Below are 21543 nucleotides of genomic sequence, written 5' to 3' on the forward strand. Positions count from 1 at the left end.
GGCATGCCAGGGCCTCCAGCCACTCCAAACAAATTCTAGATGCACTGCATCTGCCCCCTTGTGTATCTGGCTTACATGGGTACTGGGGAATTGAACCTATGTCCTTAGGCTTCGCTATCTCTCCAGCCCCTGACTTTAATCTTTACAATGCCCATCATATAGGCAATTTTCAACACCAGGTGAGTCAAACATATACACAAGATTGAACATCATTGTGTGAACTTAAACTGCTTCCTGTCTGTAACAATATGACAGAAGGCAATATATGTAAGACATTTAATAAAACTGGACAGGTCTAAAAGAACTAAAAAAATATAGTAACAAGTATTTAATAAAGTTTCAAATGTTACAATCTATGATATCTAAGGATGCATAACAAAGTATGAAACACTGAATGTGTTTATTCTGATGACTGAATGTGTTTATTCTGATTCAGTTTGACATCAGCCATTTGTTCAAAACAGAACCAGACAAGTGAGAGGGAAGGCCTGGAAGAGATAAGACAGGAAACCTGATTTATTGATTATACTAAGGACAGTTAAGGGACTAATATCTATCCCCATAATCTTCTCTCTATGATTTATAAAAAATTTCACTTTATCTTAAGACCGAGGTTATTTTAGGGGAGTGACATGGGTCTTCATTTAGGGACCTATATGAGAGACTTGTAAACTGTCACAGAGAACATTTAATGAGTTGGTATCTTTCTTTAAAATGAAAATAGAAAATTGTGAACTAATCTGAAAGAACACACACAGTAAAAAAAACTTTATATATATATATATATATATATATATATATATATATATATACATATATATATATACACATACATATATATATATATATTCAACAGTTTATATGCTAAAACTTTTCTGTCATGACAGCTTTGTATATTCTGTTCTTAACTCACAGCTAAGATCCAGAAATAGTAAAAAAAAAAAAAACAAAAAAAAAAAAACTGTTCATTTTCCCCAAAATAGCTAAAAGGAAAGTTTTCATCACAGCAATGGGGATAAAATTGGATGATTCAGGGAGTGAAACATCGCCACCAAATTCCACAATAAAATTTCTCAGGCTATCAATTCGACTCAGTAGGCGGGGCTTAACTAACTCAATTCCAAGTGCCCAAGAGATTAATGAGTGCAGGGAGATAGACGCTTAAAGATATCAAGTGACCAAAGAGTCCAGAGCGTCGGTGAAAAGGCAGGAGACAGTGGTACTGAGCCCTCCTGGTAGAAGTAGCTTCACTTGCCCAGCTTAGTGAAGTCCCGGCATGTGATGGTTTTACAGACTTGATTAACGAATCAGTCTAAGTCAATAAGACTAACAGGTGGTCTCGAGTTTCAACAAATATATGACTTCTCCAGCATCTTCTACCTGCATGCTGATCTCACGGTCAAGAAGAGTCAGGTACCCTAGCCCTCCATCTGTTTAGCTAATGAAGTCGCATGCTCTGAAGGCCTTCTCTCTGTTTTTTTTTTTTTTTTTTTTTTTTTTTTTTCTGTAACTCCAGGTCCTGCCCCTTCCTTCCAGAGCTCCAACTAACTTACTGTAGGCCTCCAGGTACATCGTGTTGTCTCTTGTCTGAGACTTTTAATAGCCTCCCTGTCTTGGAACTCCCGTGTCCTTTCTACTTAGGTCTCCATCTAGGTTCCTTTTGTTCATCTTTCCTTCCAGTGTCATCCCTTCCTACCCTCCTCACCTACTCAGGACTTCTAAATGCCCTTTCTGAATATGTTCTGACCTTGTTTAATCACACTTGGTTATTCCATTTACTATTTCCTCTGCTGGACCCTGCACATTGCTAGGACAGCAATGGTAGCCCTACTGCCCAGAACTATGTTGGGCTCTCTGCACTGGAAGCTCAGGTAAACAGGAACGAGTGTGTGACAAGTCAATGAATGACAGCATGTCAAGCTTTTGCAAGAATAACAACCAAATGGTCTTTATTTCACCTCTCGCTTGGAGTTGCAAATTCTAAAATGAATCATGGATGCAAGGCAGGACAAGGAAGTGAACATTCTAATTCTAATTCCTATCATTTCTTTTTCCTCCTGCAACTTCACAAGTCTACCAAGCAAAATGTCTAAGCACTCAAAATTACTTTCTATGAACTATGTTTCCTCCCCCTAAGCTATCCATTTGTTTTAAACATTTATTTGGATACCCAGATTACTAAGCATAATTAAATAGAATTTCAATAGAATTTCATGCCAGCTGGGAAGACCATTAAGTCTGAAACAGTTGTGTTATTGTTGTTATAGAAACCTTTTAATTACCACAATAGTTTGCCTGGGAGTCATTTTGATAATATTAAATCAATATATCCAACACTACCTTTGAGCTTTCTTTCGCTAGTTCCACAAAGTCACATAAGTCAACCAATAGTAAATCAAGGTTGTGAAAGAAAATGCCTGTACAGATCCAGTTTTAAAGGTGATTTTACGTTTGGGGAGGTGTGATTAATCAGAACTATGATTTTTTAAAAGCTGCATTTGGTCATCCAGATGACAGAAAGAGATGGTGGAAAATGTGGCCCAACATTACCACCAGCTACACAGGACTCCTCCCAAGACCCTCTCCCTCTCCCCTGGCCTAGTGCGTGATGCGATGCGTGTCACTCTGATTTCCTTGTGAGTCCTCCTCCCCAAGTTCTCCAGCTAGTCCTTAACTATGACTGGAGTTGTGAGGTCCTGCAATCTGATGAAATTACGAGTTATCCTTAATTTCCCTGCAGCCCATCCTCCCGTAATCAAGCAAGTTGAGTATCAGAAGTTACCCAAAGGCTGTCAGCCCTCTGGCGCCCGACCAGGAGGCCCCCTAAGAAATCAAGGAAAGTCAGCAACTTCACCCAGGGCCAGTTTCCCACCTTGACACCTGGCTACAAATGGTTTTTATCCCCCCCCCCCAACACACACCCCTTCCATGCGGTGTAATTTCATTTTCCCCTGAGAGGTTTCACTGGTGTAATCCATTCTAGTTGGTTTCTCTGTCTCTCCCCGCCCCCCGCCCCACACACCCAATCATCTGGACCCAATTTACAAAGCCCAAACTGCCCAAGAATTTATGCAGGGCCTGTTCTGGGAGCGTCTGGAAGGGAAGTGTAAACCAGACAGGACAGGGACCGGGAGCCGGAGAGCTGCCTGGCAGGTCGGTCACACTACCGACCGGGCCTGGAGCAGCGGCCCCGGGGGAAGCCCCCCGCGATGGGAATGGACGAGGAGAGCAGCACCCGGAGGCTGCAGTGGTGGGGGGGACCGCACCCTGCCTCTTGGCGCGTCTTGGAGCCTTCAGGGACTCGAACTCGCAGACGAGCGAAAGTATGCTCCCAGACCTGCGGGCACCTTTGAACCCTACTCCACCCCTGTCTGGCTCCCCTCCTCCCCCCCCCTTCCAAAGGGTCGGTCCACTCCGAGGGACACTTATTTATCCAGAAGAGCGACTGATTTAGCTGCCTGGGAACGCAGCTCTGGGAAGGCGACCCACCAGAGTTGCTGGCAGCCCCGGTCTTTGTTGGGGCTCCCAGCACCGGGATGCTCGGAGTTGGGGAAGTCTGCAAGCTTTTCAAGGAGGGGGCGAGCGACCACGTGCATCCTGACCTGCAGTGGGGAAGCCTGGCGGCGCAGCCTCCGGGGACCCGAGCCCAGGGCGCGCCGAGTCGCTGCCAGGCCGGCCGCACGCGGCTGCGAAGCACATGTGCGCACAAACACTGCCACGGGCGGGTGCCCCCGCCCCCCGCCCCCGCCGGCGCTCAGCTGACTCGCTCCCGCCCCGCTCCCACCCACTCTCCCCCCGGGCTCGGCGCCCCACTCCGCCGCTGACTACTCCCAAGTCACCCCAGAGACCAGGGGCAGACTTGTGTGCGCAACCCACTGACCTCTTCCAAGGGGGTACCCGAGGCTGCATGCCCGCCCCCATCCTACATCTTTTCCCAATGAATGGGTGGACGCAGGGATGCCGCCCAAAGGGGAAAGCGGGGTTACCGGGCCGGACCCGCCTCAGCTCTTCCGGGGAGGCTCGGCCCCGCCCCCGCGTCCTGCCTCTCCCACCCCTACCCCTCCCCAGGGAGCGAATGCCACTTCCACACTGACAGGCCAAACATCAGGGCGCAGTATCCCCTCCAGATTGGGACAACATGTTTGTTGGTTTTTTAAAAAAGGGGGGGGGAAGCTGGGGGGGAGGAGGGGGAGCGATTGCCTCAGTGACCCCATGCGTTGAGCAGCTCTCTGGCGCCCTGGGTTCTGCAAACATCCCCTCTCTCCACCCGGGGAGCCCTGTCCCAAGTCTTTGCACGAGGAGTCCCGGGGGACGCGAGCGCGGTAACCAAAGGCAGGCGGGGCGCCCGGAGGAGCACGGCGGGGAGCGGGACTCGAGCCAGGGCCCCGCGGGAGGAGAAGGGGAGGAAGGGTGCGAGCGCGGTGGGAGCCTCCTCACTAGCGTCCCTGGAGCAGTGGCCCCGGGACGTCGGGACGCCTGCCAGAAAGCTCTTCCTCCCGAGCCGCAGCATCGCCTGGGCGTAAACTGTCCGAGACCCGCTGGCCACACCGCTTCCCTCCAAACACGCTATTTTACAAATTGAGAAGACAAGCGGAGGATGCCACGGTTGTTCGCCGGCTCCCACTCCCCCCCTCCCCCGAAATCCCCGGCGCCAAATAAAAAGTGCCAAGGAGCAGGGACCCACAGATCTCCAACCCATCTAGAGGATGCAGGGGGTGGAGTGAGGGGCTGGTCTAAAACCCCTACCCGGGCGGGTGGGCTACTTACGTTTTCGCGGTGGGGGAGACCTTTCCACGCCTTGTCCTGTGAGCTCCTAAATGCATTTGTCTGCATTTGTCCGTGCAGCGGAGCGCTACCGGAAAACAGAAGACACCTCCGAACCGCTAAGGGTGTGCGTACTGTCCATGAAAAGGGGGGGGGGGGAGGGAAATCACATGAAAACCCGCAACAAGGAGGGAGGAGAGAGGAGGAGGAGGAGGAGGAGGTGAGGCGGTGTGGGGTACAAAGTGGCACCCTAAGGGGAGGGCAGTTAGGTTTCCCGGTGTCTAGCTGGAGCTGCGGTGGTGCTCCCCAGGGAGGATGGAGAAGCGGAGACCTCGAGGGCGCCGGCGACAGCGGGAGCTGGGGGCAGCCCTGGAGTTCCCTTGAGGTTCAAAGGAGACTCTGTGACTCCCGTGGAGTCCTTCTGCTTTGGGCCTGGGAGGGGAAGGGGAAGGAATGGGGGGGGGGCAGGAAGGACATGAAGGGATCGGGGAGGGAGTCCTGGGGAACAGCCCGCGCGCGAACATTTGTCAGACACGCACACACGCACACACACCCACTCGGGAATCAGGTCGGCGCGCGGGGGCCGGTGGCAGGGCAGGCGCTCGGCGCGGACTGCGGCCGGCTGCTGCGCCGGGGAAGAAGAGCCTTGCAAATCCGGCCGGTGTTAAATTTCACCGCTCACTGACTTGCAATGACATCACCAAACACACTGCACACCTCCCCGCAACCTTCCCCCACCCTAACGCCGGCCCCTGGCGCCCCTGCTCCGGCCTGTGGGGCAGGGTCTGCCCCGGGCCAGCCGCGCCCTGGGCGCGCAAGCGAGGACGCTCCAGCTCCGCGGCGGGCGGCGGGTGACTTGAGCGTCTTCCCTTGGCGGTCTCGTGTCGGCGTCCTGAGCGCCTCCCAGCCCGTCTTTTCCTTTACTATCTTCCCTCGTCACGCCTGAGACGCTCCTGTGCCCTGTCCTTGCAGCCGCACTGGGGTTGTGAACCAGCTAGATGGTCCGGGCCACTACCGTCCTCTCCTTCACTGTTGTACCAGTGCCACCCCTGAGCCAGTTCTGCCTTTGCCCACCTTCTCTTTAACCTTCTCCTTGACCTTGACCCGATTACAGGTGTGCATTAATGCTGCGCGGTCATGCAAGGGCACGCAGACACATCACAACCTCACCAATTTGAATCAGTTCTCCCATGTTCTGACAGATTTCTCTCTTTTCTCTTTTTAAACACAAGTCCCTATCTTTCCACAGTACTGTCACACTGGAAAGTCCACCTTCTGATTTTGCACTCCCCTATCCCTGAAAGTTAAGCTTTTATTTTCCTTATTAAGAAGACTGGAAATTCCAAGAGGAATTTTTCCTGATTTTTTTTTTTAACTGGACTTTGTTAAGCACCTAGCCTATGTAAGTGTTGCGTCAATGACAGCCTGTTACCCACAGAATCATCCCTCCAAATCTTTCTGGTCTATTCGCTGCTGTACCATTCACAGCTAATGGTTCTTCCACTCACCGCCAGCAAGTTCCCACACCACACCTACAATGAAGCTTAAAGCGACCACATGAGTAACAAATGTTATGAAGCTCAAACTTGATATATTTTTTCCTCCAGGGCTATAGACTTTGTTTTGTCTTTTCCTCCTTAGTTTTTAACTTTTCACTTTGAAATCATTTTGCACTTATAGAAAATTAGCAAAGCTACTTGAATTCCTTTATGGCCTTTCATCAGATTCCTCAGAACTTCCTGCAAGTTTTTGTTACTTTTTGTTTTGTTCCTGCTGGTCATGGTGGCAGAGGGGAGACAGATAAGAGGATCGCCATGAATTCAAGGCTCCTCTGAGACTCCATAGTGAATTTCAGGTCAGCCTGGGCTAGAGTGAGAGACTCCCTTGAAAAACTCAAAAGACAAAAGTGTTTTTACTTATTTATTTATTTCTGTTGTTTTTTGTAAAATAAAGATATCTGTACTTATCAGTGTCTTGACAGTGGGCTCTATTTCCAAAGAAAAGACGTTCACAACAGATACCAGTCAAGGTCATAAATAGGGTCAGAAAGAAAACAGAAATGGTACAGAGGAAAGTAAACCGCAAACATACAGTGTTATCGAATGATAGTGTAAATGCTCAAAAGTAATATGCAAATATTCCATAGTGAAGCACTATTGCCCTGTGCTGACAGAAACTCATTTTATCCTCAACAAATCCTTAAGTAGACATTATTTGTATCTTCATTATACAGAGAAGGAAATTACATCAGGAGAAAAGGAAATTGCCCAAGACCACAATGGTGGTAAGATGTAAACCACTTCAGACAGGTCCTGGATGAAGCGCGTGTTCTCTGTAGTCCCTTCCTTCCTGCTGTCCCTTCTTCTCTCCTCTCCCCTGAAGAAGAGAGTGTCCAGACAAGGGGCTGTGGAAATAGAATACAATGTGCTGTCAGGCATCATCATGAGACTGTAAGATACGGCATACAATTAAGGACATTTCTAAAGTCTACGTAAGAAAACAGTCAGTTTTATAAATAGTGCTGGAACAATTATTCTTAAGGGTAAAATAGTCTTTATCCTAGGCTGAGCACCAAAGTAAATGCAAAATACATTAATGGGATATAAGAATATTAAGCTGTGTGAAGATTTAGAAGTAACAATGTAAATGTGAGTTTTTTGACTCAGTTTTTTTATTTATTATTTTTTATTGTCTATTTATTTGAGAGAGGGAGAGAGAAAGAGGCAGATAGAGAATGGGCACGCCAGGGCCTCCAGCCACTGCAAACAAGCACCAGGCACATGCACCACATTGTGCATCTGGCTTACATGAGTACTGGGGAACCAAACCTGGGTTCTTAGGCTTTGTAGGCATGCCTTAACCACTAAGCTGTCTCTCTAGCCCAAGGATTCTTTTTTATTCAAACATTTTTTTTCTTTCTTGAAAAAATTATTTTTATTTCTTTAAGAGAGTAAGAGAGTAGCAGATAAGAGAGAGAGAGAGAGAGAGAAAGAAAGAGAGGTAATTGGCATGCCAGGGCCTCCAGCTTCTGTAAGCGCACTCCAGACACATGCACCACCTTATGCTTCAGGCTTACATGGGTCCTGGGGAATTAAACCTTTGGCTTTGCAGGCAAACACCATAACCACTAAGCCATCTCTCCAGCCCACTCAAGCATTCTTTTGTTTTTTTAAAGATATTTTATATTTATTTGAGAAAGAGACAGAGAAAGAATGGATATACCAGGGCCTCCAGCCAATGCAAGCGAACTCCAGATACATGTGCCACCGTGCATCTGGCTTATGTGGGTCCTAAGGAATCAAACCTGGGTTCTTTGGCTATGCAGGCAAATGCCCTAACTGCTAAGCCATCTCTCCAGCTCCCAAGGATTCTTTTAAAAATAAAGACAAAATGTGAAACTAAAAAGATGATTATTTATTTGGTGTTTATGGCACAGCATGGTGCCAGCCACCGTGCTGAGAACTGGCAGTACAACCATTAACAGATCCACGTGTACTGCTGCAAATGTCCATCTTGCCAGAGAGACAATGTATGTATGACTTCAAAGTTTCAAGTGGTAAAATAAAGAAAAACCTCACACAGCATAAATAAGTGAAGAGATGAATGACAAGTGGGAAAATGTTTATAATAGAGCATAACAATTAACATCTCTTAGTAAAATTTTTGTATGTTTACAATTGGTAACGGAGCTCAGTGGCAAAGACCCTCCTGCTCAGCAGGTGGGAAGCCTGGGTTCAATCCCGATCCTAAAAAGCATCCTGGGGCTCTGCAGTTAAAGGTACATGCTTGCGAAGCTTGGCAGCCTGGGCTTGATTGCCCAGTACCCACCTAAAACCAGATGCACAAAGTGGCACATGCATCTGGAGTTCATTTGCAGTGGCACCCATACCTTCTCTTTTTCTTTCTCGTTTTTGCAGATAAATAAATAAATAAATACATTTTTTCAAAAGTCCCAAAGAAGCAAGTGTGGTGCTGTATGGATGTAATCCCAGTACTCAGGAGACTGAGGGAGGAGAATCATCCAGCCTGCACAATGAGTTCCAGGCAGCCTAGAGTATATCCTAGTCAGAGAGAGAGAGTGCATTACATACAAAAATATATACGTAAAATACTGTACATAGATACATGGACATACATATATTTGAATTGAAATAATATATGAATATTTAATGTTTTATTTCATATAGATTGTATTTTCCCTTTGCTTGCTTTTGTATGCTTCTATATGCATCACGTCTACTACTGTGAATAAGAAATTCTCACAGTAAAGATCTTGACATACTTCGTTAAAAAAAAAAATGACCTGAACTCTTTGAAAATGGTGATAGTTATGAGGTGGTGTTATCTCAGGTTGCCTGGGACTGAGCAGGGTTCGTATGACATTAAACTTTCAATGACTACATAGGAAAGTTAGGCAACTGACTAGCAATGAGGTAGGCACCCAAACTGAGGAACTGTTTCAGACTTAAAGAGACTGAAGGCATCTAAATGCAGGACATGATCCTGGAAGTAAAGGTAGGTGGTTTCCACAGTACAGGGATAACTAAAACTTAAATTGGTCTGTAAATAACATTGTGATTTTGGTAATTAAACTGTGGCTATGGAAGAGAATATCCTTGCTTTTAGACTATGCATTCAAAAGGGATGTAATGAAAGGGGAAGCTGACATAATGCCTGCCTTTATTCCCAAGTAATCTGAAGAGGGAGAAGACAATAAAATCAACATGGCCACACATTACCCTTTGATGAGTATGTTGGGTAGGACAAAAAAGTTCTTTACACTATGTTCTGCAACTTTTTATACTTTCGAAATTATTTCAATACATATATAAAAAATAAGCAAATCACAATGTTTGACTATTCAAAAGTGTTAACAAATGAAAGAGTATTTTATTTTATTTTATTTGAGAGGGACAGAAAGAGAGAGAAAGAGGCAGATATATATAGAGAGAAGACGGACATGCTAGGGCCTCCAGCCACTGCGAAGGAACTCCAGACGCATGCGCCCCTTTGTGCATCTGGATAACATGAGTCCTGGGGAATTGAGCCTCAAACTGGGGTCTTTAGGCTTCACAGGCAAGCGCTTAACCGCTAAGCCATCTCTCCAGCCCTGAAAGTGTATTTTTTAAACATTAAAAACATTTTGCAGACTGGAGAGATGGCTCATGGCTTAAACATGCTTGCTTGCAAATTCTAACTGCGTGGCTTCAATTCCTCAGGGCCCAGGTAAAGCCAAATGCACAGAGTGGCATAGGCACCAGGAGTTGGTTTGCAGTGGTGAGAGGCCCTGATGTGCCCATTCTCTATCTCTCTCTCCTTGCAAATGAATAATAATTTTTTTAAAAGAATGCAAACTGGAGAGACAGCTTAGTGGTTAAAGCTCTACAAAGCCTAAGGACCTAGGTTCAATTCTCCAGTGCACACTTAAGCCAGATGCACAAGGTGATGTATGTGTCTGGAGTTCATTAGCAGTGGCTGGAGGCCCTGAAATGTCCATTCCCTCTATCTGCCATTTCCTCTCTCCTTTCTCTCTCTCTCTCTCTCAAGTAAATAAATGTTTAAAAATTGAGAAAAAGGAACGCAAGCCCACAAAGACTAGAAAAATGTATGTGGCATATATTGTAGAAAAGTAGCTGGATGTGGTGGCGCATGCCTTTAATCCCAGCACTGGGGAGGCAGAGGTAGGAGGATCGCTGTGAGTTTGAGGCCACCCTGAGACTACAGAGTGACTTCCAGGTCAGCCTGCGCTAGAGTGAGACTCTACCTTGATCAACAAAAACAAAACAGCAACGTAAACAAATAAATGTTATGGAAAGTGCATGAGAGGACTATTCCTCATAATGCATCAACTGCATATCTAAAACTTCTTCAAGTCAAACTCAGTATCCATTTAATACTTGTGTAGATGCACGCATACATTTCCACTGGGAAGAGGACTGGGTCCTCCTCCTCCTCCCCTTCTTCCCCTTCCTCCATTTTCTCCTCGTTGTTGGTTCTCGGGAGCACAGCTAAGGATGCCGTTTCCACTTGGCAGGTTTTCCCTCTTCCTCATCAGCTTCTTCATATATTGTCGGGTGCAGTTCTAAAGAGTTTTACCTTACATACCCAGCAAGCATCTCGTGGACTAGACACTAGGATGGATGGGGAGGGAGGGGAGGGCATCGAAAGGGGTGGGAATCTAGACCCAAACAGCAATGGTACCATAAAATTCTACTTCCTAAAAAGCAGACCAAGGGCTGGAGAGATGGCTTAGTGGTTAAGTGCTTGCCTGTGAAGCCTAAGGACCCCGGTTCGAGGCTCGGTTCCCCAGGTCCCACGTTAGCCAGATGCACAAGGGGGCACACGCGTCTGGAGTTCGTTTGCAGAGGCTGGAAGCCCTGGCGCGCCCATTCTCTCTCTCTCCCTCTATCTGTCTTTCTCTCTGTGTCTGTCGCTGTCAAATAAATAAATAAATAAATTAATTAATTAATTAAAAAAAAAAAGGCAGACCAAATGGCTGAACCTTCACCAGGCCCTTACAGGAAATACCTGAACCACAAGACACTGGAGAGGGTAGGATCAAGTCTAACCTAAACCTTCTACATCTGCCCTCCCTCCCTCTCCCTCTCCCTCTCTCTCCTCTCTAACTCTTGTATATTAGGTATATTTTTCCTCGTTTTTTTTAGTGGGCACTGACCTGTAACTCCCAGTACCAGCATGGGGCTATCATCCACAATGAGCTTTTGATCATAGAAACCTACAAGGTTTCCTAAAGGAATGACAGATTTCTGTCAGAGTACTTGATGACCCACCAAAGGTTAGTGGTAAGACCCTATTGCTGAAGACTCCACATGCAGCTGACACGTAAAATGGAATGGAATGGCTGGAAGTCAGGAGAGAGTCAGTCCCCAGACAGTCAGCATATCTAGTGCCAGAAGGTGCTACATGGGCGACTGGGGGAAATGACCAATAGCTGTCCAAGCAACTCATGGTCTAACCTACTTAGCAACAAATAACGGGTTGTGATGCCCACACCAGTGCAATAGTGGCACACAGCCATGGTGGGGAACCAACTGCTCTTGATTTAGCCAACTGGTCCCCTCAGGGGTATGGGACCCATAGCTGGAGCTGGGAAACAAGTCAGAACCATATCCAAACATAAGCCATCTCTCCAATATCAAGCTACCCCCAATCATGAGCTACAAGAGGGACTACACCTATTAAATTCTCTATAAAAAAAATAATAAGGGTTATCATATTTGCCCTGATGCTAACTTACTCTCCATTGGAGAATCTGCTTCTCTTTTTCAGATAGATGTAGATACTAAGGAGAGAGCCAACCCATCATACCTCAAAAGGGCCCCGGCTGAAACTAAGAGAAATCGGTAAAACAAGCAAGGGTGCTGCTTTCTTGGCGAACCAGATACCAGCACAAGAGGGAAGGAGATCAACACAGAGAAAAATCAACTCCTCCCAAATCAGAGAGCCAGAGCCTCAGAGGCCCCCAGCACCTCATCACTGGAGCAGACCAAAAAAGAACCCAACATGGCTCAGGGAAGTTTTGCAGAAGAGGGGGCGGAAAGAATGTCAGAGCCACTTGTTGGGTCATTATATGCAGAGACATTTATCCTACCCATAACTGTGGGCTAACCCCTCAAAGCATGACCCACATACCTCAACAAGGAGGGACCAATGGGGAGGCGGTAGGTCACGGATGAGCCTAATAATGGCACCAAACTGCCTGTATCTGCTGAATAGAAAACTAATAAGAAAAAAAAGAGGTACTTGGTATCATCGTTTTCAGCCAAACATCTCTACTACAGGAATTGTATACAAGCCCTGCGTTTTCTGCAACTTATTTCATCTGATCCAAATACCATATTTTTTTCTTTTTTCCTTTCAATATAACATTCAATGTTGGTGAGAGCAGAGTAGAATAGGTATGCCCATGAATAAGTACAACTGGAAGGAAATTTACCAATATGGGTTGAATTTTTAAAATGCTGTATTGGGGGCTGCGGAGATGTTTAACTGGTGAAAGTGTTTTTTGTGCAAGAGTAAGGAATGCTCAAGTAAATGTTAGGCATGGCAGAGTGCTTGAGAGATGGAGATGTGCATCTCAAGGCTAGCTAGACTAGAAGAACCATTGAGCTCTGGGTTCTATGAGAGAAACTGCTTCAAATAAATAAGGTGGAGGGTGATTAATGACCTCCACATTCATTAAAATGCACATACACATGAACGTGCATACAAACACATAGTATACACATGCACAAGCAAAAAAATTTTAAATGCTATATTTTTGTTAGTAATTTTGACTCTACAAGAACATCTCAAGGAATTAATCATTAGATTTGCCCAAGAATATATATATACACATAAGGTTAATTATCACAGTATTATTGCATCGAAATATACATATTCATATACTGGAATACACAACTCTGAAAAAATAGTATTTAAAAGATATTTTCTAATGTGAAAAATTCTTGGTATAGTTTAGGTAGAAAATATTTCCTGAAAAGTTATGTATAATACTATATGTACATACAGGTGTGTGTACTGTATCTTCTAAACTTGAGATATTGAGTGAAAGGAACAATATCAAAATACTACTAATGGTATCAAATAATTTCTGCCTAATTAAATCTTATTTTTCATTGTGTTTTACTTTGCCATTTTAGTTTCCTCCTTAAGCATACACTGCTTTTTATAAATCAGAGAATAATTTAGTAGCTTGAAGATTAACAGAACTATTTGGACTACCTTTAAGAACACTATATGGATAGTTTTGAAGAACTAACATGGAAAATAATCTAGGGAAGAAGAAAAATACACTGATAAATTTTGAAACTTTGCAGCTACAGCAGGACAGGTGACTAAAAGAGGCAGGTAGTTTAATTACACACACACCTACATAATCATATCAGTGGAAAACTATAAATGTCATGTTGAAAGTTTGTCTCAAGAAAAGCCTCCCAGTGATTTTTCTCCTCTATAGTGCTAAAGCCAACTGGAGCCCTCTACTGGAACAGTATTCTAGGAGGGGCAGGATTTATATTGGAAATAATAAAATAACAGGACTCCACACCTCCAATCTGAGATGGAGGTCTTCATAATCAGTGTTTCAAAGACTCACTTATTAACTGAATATTGATTTTCACAATGTCATCTAACTCTTTTACCAATAAAGAGAATTGGATGAATGGGAAGGGCCTGCAGAGAGCTCACAATCTAATGAAATAGTTATATAGCAACTGGCAGATGTTCGCATGACTATGTATGCAATCTTGAGATGCTTACAGACTCAGTGGGTTGAGGAGGAAGGGAAACAAAGATCCTGAATTTCAAATGCGAGGGAGGATAATGTATAATCTTTTCATTTATAAATCATTTCAGTAGTTGTTGCCTTTCTGGACTAATAAAGGGCCAAAATAAAATGTCTTGCCTCTCCACTATTTCATTCTATTGTTGTTTCTTTCATAGGAAAGTTGATTTTTTTCTATCTCTGATTATCTCCATAATTTTTCAAAAATTTAGGATATTTTATATGAATACTCATAAATGTTACCAACTATAATGGAGAAATCAATTTATTGAAACTACTGACAATAGCAGCATCAAAATTCAGATAAGACCACATGGTGGTTAGTTATCTGCCCGCAGGGGCACATTAAGAACCCCAACTCAAACTCGTGGACCTCTTTCTCCGTACCTTTAGTTAAAGTTCCTCTCATCCTACTAAGCATGATTAGAAAATTCATTGTGGAACATTGCTACTTTATCTTTTCTTAAAAATCCAGAACGAGGGCTGGAGAGATGGCTTAGCGGTTAAGCGCTTGCCTGTGAAGCCTAAGGACCCCTGTTCGAGGCTCGGTTCCCCAGGTCCCACGTTAGCCAGATGCACAAGGGGGCGCACGCGTCTGGAGTTCGTTTGCAGAGGCTGGAAGCCCTGGCGCGCCCATTCTCTCTCTCTCCCTCTATCTGTCTTTCTCTCTGTGCCTGTCACTCTCAAATAAATAAATAAATAAAAAATTTTTAAAAAATCCAGAACGAATGCAGCACACATACTTTTCTTCAAAACAGGAAGCAAGATTAATGGTGATATTTGTGAGGTGTGGAAGTGGAAGAAACTTCCTCTATTTTGGAATAATATTCCTGCAACAACAGTGGCATATTATGAAGGTTCATAAACAATACCTGGTTTTCCATGGGAAAGAGGTAAAAAGGGTTTGTGCTTTAGTTGTGGACTCTGGGAAAGTGACAAGAAGATTCATAAAAACAACTAGATATTCTCACTGGGAAAAGAGCTACGTATGTTTTGTCACATAGCTAATAAACCATGATTAGCAATGATAAAATTCCCCCAGCCCTTCTAACTAGAGAAACAGCTTAGCATGAGTGGTGAAGATTTTCTTTTTTTTCATTTCTAACCCAATCTGGATTTCATGACTTTTATTACTCATTTCTTTTACTATGTGTATATGGTGTGCGTGCATGTAGGCGTGCATTTGGGGGTACGTGCTTGTGAATGCATGTACACCAGGAGTTTGGAGCTGAATGTCTTCCTCCATCACTCCGCACTTTATTTACTGAGGCAGAGTCTCTCCCACCTGAATGTAGAATTCATTGATTTGACTAATCCTCTGGGTCCCCTCATCAGCTTGCCTTTGGGGATTCCCTGTCCAGCCCCCTCTGAGCACTGGGATCACAGATAAGCTGCCACACCTACCTGGCATTTATGTGGGTGCCGGGAATCTAAACTTCTATCTTCATACTCCTGTGGCAAGTGTTTTATCCACTGAGCTACTCCTCAGTCCATCATTACTCAAATTACATCAATATTCTTTGCTTACCACATTTCCTTTCCAAATGTTTAGGGATCCTTTGGTTTCGTTTGTGTTGTTATCCTTTTGTTTGGGGACCTTTATTTTCAGTTTCATAAAGGTACTCAAATGTGTTGAGTCTAAGTGACGTCTAAAACAGTTGACAGAATAGTGTCTGTGTTTGTCTAGTCAGAAATAAGCACCATTTATTCTGTGTGCATATTGTCTTTTTTCCCCCTTGATGTGAAGGCCCAAAGTCCTCATTGCATTTTGTATTTAGAGTTTTGGTGGGAAGTAGAACATATTGACTAGAATTAGACCTGCAAACCTGTATTCCTTAAGACCAAAATACAATCTTGATGCATGTTGCATATACCAAGAGCATACAATTCCAGTTCCACTCAGTCATGTCCCCTTGGAGCATAATCGGAAGATTATCTAATGTAATCATTCCATGTTGGCAATAGCCTAGGTTGCCTGGTAAAACAAAGGCTAGAATTACCAGGGTCTAAGATGAGCCCACTGTCTATCAATGACTTACTGCCTTCTGCTAGCCCAGTTACCTCTTCCTCGTTCTTCCTGTGTAATGTCTCATGGATTTTGCTATCTAACATGTGTTTCTTAGAGTTTATTTTGAAGTGGAATAAAATGAGGTGGGGCTAATTAAATAGAAGGTGACTCACTTTTTCTGACTGGGAACCTTAATCAGGTTAGGTCCAAGCAACTAGAATAACACACCAAAAAAGATCGTTACAAGCTATTCAGGCTTAATTTTGGTGCTCCCTTCAAATAAAAGAGAGGGAAAGAGAAAGAGAGAGTGGACGTGGTCGTGAGGATGTTTGTTATACGGGCATGGTGCCTATGAAGTTATATGTTACAGTGGCGCCAGTCACCTCTGAAGTTCACAGTCTTGTCAGCATTTCCATTTTAAACCCCTGCTGAATGAATTCCAAAGGCTGCAGCATGACTAGAAAGCCCATAAATTTTCAAATGTATATGTAAAGTTAAATTAAAACTGGTACTTACAGAATATCCTTTTGCAACTTTAGGGATTTCTGTCTCAATTCCCTCTTCTACTAAAAGTAACTGCTATGAACTATGTATCCAGGACTGAAGACACGGTTATAGGAGAGAAGATAGGTGAGCCGGGGGGCGGGGAAAAGCTCTCTGTAGAGACATGTTTCTTTATAAACCTTTTAGTGTATTTCCATCTCAACTCTTCATATAAGTATTATTATAGAGCTATTTTATGGGAATAATAGGCATTTCAGAAGTGAAAGGAAAGTTTCTATCCACATTTGCTTTTCCTGAATGTCCTCTGGCAATTTTCCTGATTTTTCACAAGACAAAATTCCATTCCAAAAGTTTGTGAAAAAATTTAAAGTTATATCTTATGATTACAGTGTAAGACCATTCTAAATGTGTATAAATAAAATAATTTTCAAATAATAGGATGAAGATTTGCTAATAGACAAATGATCTGGTATCACAGCAGCACATTAAATGTTATCTTCCTTTTAAATATTTAATTATTTGACATTAAAGAGACAGTGAGAGATGAGAGAATGGGCACACCAGACCTTCTGGCCACAGCAAATGAATTCCAGATGCATGTACCACTTTGTGCTTCCCGCTTTATGTCAACATCATGGGCTCAAACTCAGGCCATCAGGCTTTGCGAGCAAGTGCCTTTACCAACTGATCCACTTCTCTAGGCACCTTAATGCCATCTTCTAATGTTGAAAACAACTATCATGATGGGGATGGAGAAATGGCTTAGTCTGTAAAGCTCTCGCTGTGCAATTTAAGGACTCGAGTGTGGCTCTGCAGTGCCCAAGGAAGTGCCAGGTACAATAGTATGTGTCTGCAATCCCAGTGCTTAGGAGATGGAGATAGGCAGATCCCTAGAGCAAGCTGACTAGCTAGACTAGGTAAACGAGTGAGCTTTAGGTTCATTGACAGACCCTGTGCCAATAAATTAGGTGGAGAGTAAGAGTGAGACACCAGACAGCGACCTCTGGCCTCTGCACATGCGGACACACATGCCCCCCCCATACACATGCATGCATGTATGCACACTCACACGTATGCATGCCACATATACATACAAAACTATCTGCAGATGTATCACTGAAAGATTATATCATTGTACATAAAACAAAGAAGAATGCCAAAAAGAGATATGATATTATTAGTCCTTTGAAATCCTCTGGGTCCCCTCCCCTCTTACCCTAAATCACAGCTTCTAACATTCAAGATGAACTTATAACAAGATTGATGCAGAAAATTTGTTGTTTTGAAGTGTATAAAGAGTCTGTATTTACTTGAAGGCTTTGGGGAAGGAGATAGTAGAGGTTATAATATTTCTTTCTCTACTGAAAACAAATTCCTTGGTTTTTAGCTTCAAACACTCTGCATTTCTCTAGACAATCGTCCACAACTCCTCTAAGGCTCATCTAGATTTTTGCTTGGAAAGGCTCTCCCACTGGTGATCTCCCTCTGCCAGCCCCATCTGTCTGCCACAGTTGTTTCCTGGCAGACCTGAAAATAAGAAGAGTGCATGATTAATAGCAGGACTCAGGATAACTATGCTTGATTCCACTGGCTCTCATCCAATAGAGAAAAAGATTCCAAATGGTTATAGTTGATCCTCGTGCTCAAAATAGTATTTCCAATATAGCCATACTTGTATTTATTTAAATATCTCAAAGGATGCATATTTGCAAAAATTCCCACATGAAATTTACTAAATATTCCTGTTGAATTGCACCTTCTAAAGTTATTTTTCCGGTCATACAATTCTTAAGTCTTTAACATTTGCTATGACCTAGGACATCTGCCCTCCTTGTTGAAGCACACACTGAACATTGTACTAAGCATATGAATCATCCATGAGAAGGTATTTCCCTTCTTTTTGTTTTGTATCTGTTTACACATAGATTATTAAATCAAGATTCTTTTCATGCAAGCTGGGTATGGTGGCTCATGCCTATGATCCCAGCACTCAAGAGGCTGAAGGCAAGAGGACTTCTATAAGTTTGAAGCTGACCAGTGAGATATAACATGCTTCTGTCTCAAAACAACAACAACAGAAAGGATTCTTTTCCTGTGGACCAGACATATGCATCTATGCACAAGCACGTGTGTGTATGTGTGTAGTAAGAGAGACAAACACGTTCAATTGAAGAGCCTATTTCTGTGTTGCTGCTTCTGATTTCAAATCTGTTCTGCTAATGTTTCCACATTTTAATTCAGGAAGTATACTGGCTGAAAGACAGTAGTGGGATAACATACAAAATATTTCTCAGAGGAAATCTTAGTCATCTTTGAAGGCTCTGTAACACTTTACCCATTCAAGGAATGAGGTTAGTTAATAGTGGAATGATTTGTGTCAATGCAACTAAATCTAAAAAGACACCTTACTATTTAACTATTTCAGAACCCTGGACCTTGTTTAGCCAGCTGTTCACTGTAATTTCTAATTGCCCTCACCCAAAGTTGCTTGGGTATTTGAAAGTTTTTTTCCCACTATGATAACCACTATGCCATGGTCAGATTGTTATTCTATAGCCAAAGACTATGACAGTATGTTACGCAATACATAATGAAGGGAAGAATACTTAGAATTTCATTCGTGCCAGCCCCAAAGTATAGAGTATGACGTTTCTTAAAGAAATATTAACTGTGGATAGAAATTATTTAGGAAATATGAGAACTGGAAAAAATTGGAGCATGCTTTCAGAGGTAACCAGAATAATGCTAGGACAGATGGATGTTCTTCTTAAAAATTTTTGGTTTAGACTTTGGTTTGAATAAAATACAAGAGAAACATTGTTGGACAATAGTAGTTAAGTTTATTTTTTCCCCCTGATCAGCATTTTATAAAAGAAGGCATATGAAAGGAAGGATTCTTAAACTCATGTACCAGATTGCATAAAAATTTCTTCCCACTAGATGAAAGTTAGGTAACACACTTGAATGCTATGAATGAATATCTGCTTCAGGTCGAATTCTTTTCTTACATGCATTATGGTTTTAAGCACAGTTATATAACTAATAGGTAATTATTCTAATATATAAAAATATCATCTTTGTTATTCAATGCTTTGAAAGATTCTGTTACCCCTTAGTCTTACCCTTAGGAAATCAAGGAATGGGCTTGAGGGATAGGTCAGCAGTTAAGGTGTTTGCCAGCAAAACCTAACAACTGGAGTTGGATTCCCCAATACCGACATAAAGCCAGATACACAAAGTGGCAAATGCATCTGGAGTTCATTTGCAGGGTCTAGAGTCCCTAGTGCACTCATTCTCTCTCTCTCTTCTCATCTACTCTCTCACTCTCCTCTTATAAATCAAAAATATATTTTAAAAAGAAGAAATCAGTGAAATCACTAGGAAAACCACAGGAATTTTTTAAACTCCCTTCCCACTCTGAATGAGGGGATCAATGCTTTGTATATGTACCTACATTTCTATAGGTGTTTAGATATGTAGATTGTAGCTGAAGAAGTCTACATATCATTACCTATGTGAGAAAGTGGAATAAAATCCTAGCTTTGGTATGTAGGACCCATAAAACCTCAGCAACATTCCTTAACCTCCCTCACCTCCAGTTTCCATGTTTGATAAATAAAGAGATTGCTACCATACTCAGAGAGGTTCTGTGAAATGCCCCATTACAAAATTCCACAGTCTAGGCATATACCGCATCCTGCATACATGTCTGCTCCCTAGCCATCCTTTGAACCCTGTCCTCTAAGTTATCCTAATCCCAAACGTTCTACACTTAGAAATTTGATGAATAGTACAGTCATTTTAGGCCATTTTAGTAATAGAGACCTTTTTATGAACATAATAATGGTGGTAGTAACTTTGTAATTATTTCTACTATTATTAACTCCATATTGATTGATACTATTTTACTTTAAAACAATATACATTAGGAATGTTCCTATGATTAAAATTTTGCACCTATTTATTGTACCATTATAATGAACTTATTATGTCCTTATAAACTTAATAATTACCCCTTCTTCCTTTTCTTTTAAATTGACTTCTTAAATGCAACCCTTATGATGCTTACATTTCAGGAAGGGAACAAACTACTCTCAGAGAAAGAATACTCTCTCTTCTCTGCTTGAATGGTCCAATCCTAGGCCAACCACAAACAGCCCTATTTTCATTTGGAAGCAAAAGAAAATAAATGCTGCAATTACTTAAGCTATCAGTTTAAACCAGATGAATCTGCCTCCAAACCTCTCCAAGTGGTAACAATTATTGGTTTTAATGTTGCTGACTTACCACTAATGAAGCCATGTATTTATATCCTTATAAATGAATGTGTATCCACATAGCTGGTTCAAATGGGAAATGGGAATTTCAATAAATTCTGGGGCTTGTGACTGCCACAGGCTCAAACATATCACCAGATATTGGCTAAGTAAGGGTGCTACATGGGCTAGACAGACTATCAGTAACATAAATAATACTAGTTACTGAATCTACTATGGTCAGGAGAAGAAAAAACCTTCATTTCCTTTATTTGATGTCAATATTTTGTAAAACTTAGGATATCAATGACAGTGAAGGTACAAGACAGAATACAATGTTTTCAGTGTCGGTTCCTGACAAGGTTCAAATAGATATATTAAAATGATTATTTATATATTATCTCTTTGTGTGTGTAGTTGATTATGATTTGCTTAATGATTAGTGACCTTCAACACCTTCTCAAGAGCTTATTATCCATTTATGTCATCTTTGAAGAAACATTGATTCAAACCTTTCGACCATTTTAAAATTGTGTCTCTTGTGGATTTTATGTTATTGAGTGTATGAGTTTGTTAATGTTACTGCTGTCTGAATAAGTATGTCTTCATGATTTAGAGGTGCTATCAGATACACTAAGGTAATCATCTAATAGGATGAAATAACTTAAGAATTTTGATCAGAAGATGTCGATGGTGCTAAGAAA

At 42.6% G+C, this 21543-nt stretch overlaps 1 protein-coding gene across 2 annotated transcripts in view; it reads right to left on the reverse strand.

Annotated features, from left to right (window-relative positions):
• The window catches only part of Col24a1 (collagen type XXIV alpha 1 chain), a 298351-nt gene extending 293439 nt beyond the window's left edge, over positions 1–4912 (reverse strand). The window contains exon 1 of one of the 2 annotated variants that reach the window (XM_045137919.1): positions 4768–4912. In XM_045137919.1, coding sequence (XP_044993854.1) covers positions 4768–4823 — 56 coding nt within the window. In that variant the 5' untranslated portion in view covers positions 4824–4912. The remainder of the gene's footprint in view (positions 1–4767) is intronic. The other variant, XM_045137918.1, reaches the window with a different exon arrangement.
• Positions 4913–21543: the final 16631 nt, after the last annotated feature.

The sequence above is a fragment of the Jaculus jaculus genome, chromosome 19 (assembly GCF_020740685.1).
Source record: "Jaculus jaculus isolate mJacJac1 chromosome 19, mJacJac1.mat.Y.cur, whole genome shotgun sequence".
NCBI classification, from domain to species: domain Eukaryota; kingdom Metazoa; phylum Chordata; class Mammalia; order Rodentia; family Dipodidae; genus Jaculus; species Jaculus jaculus.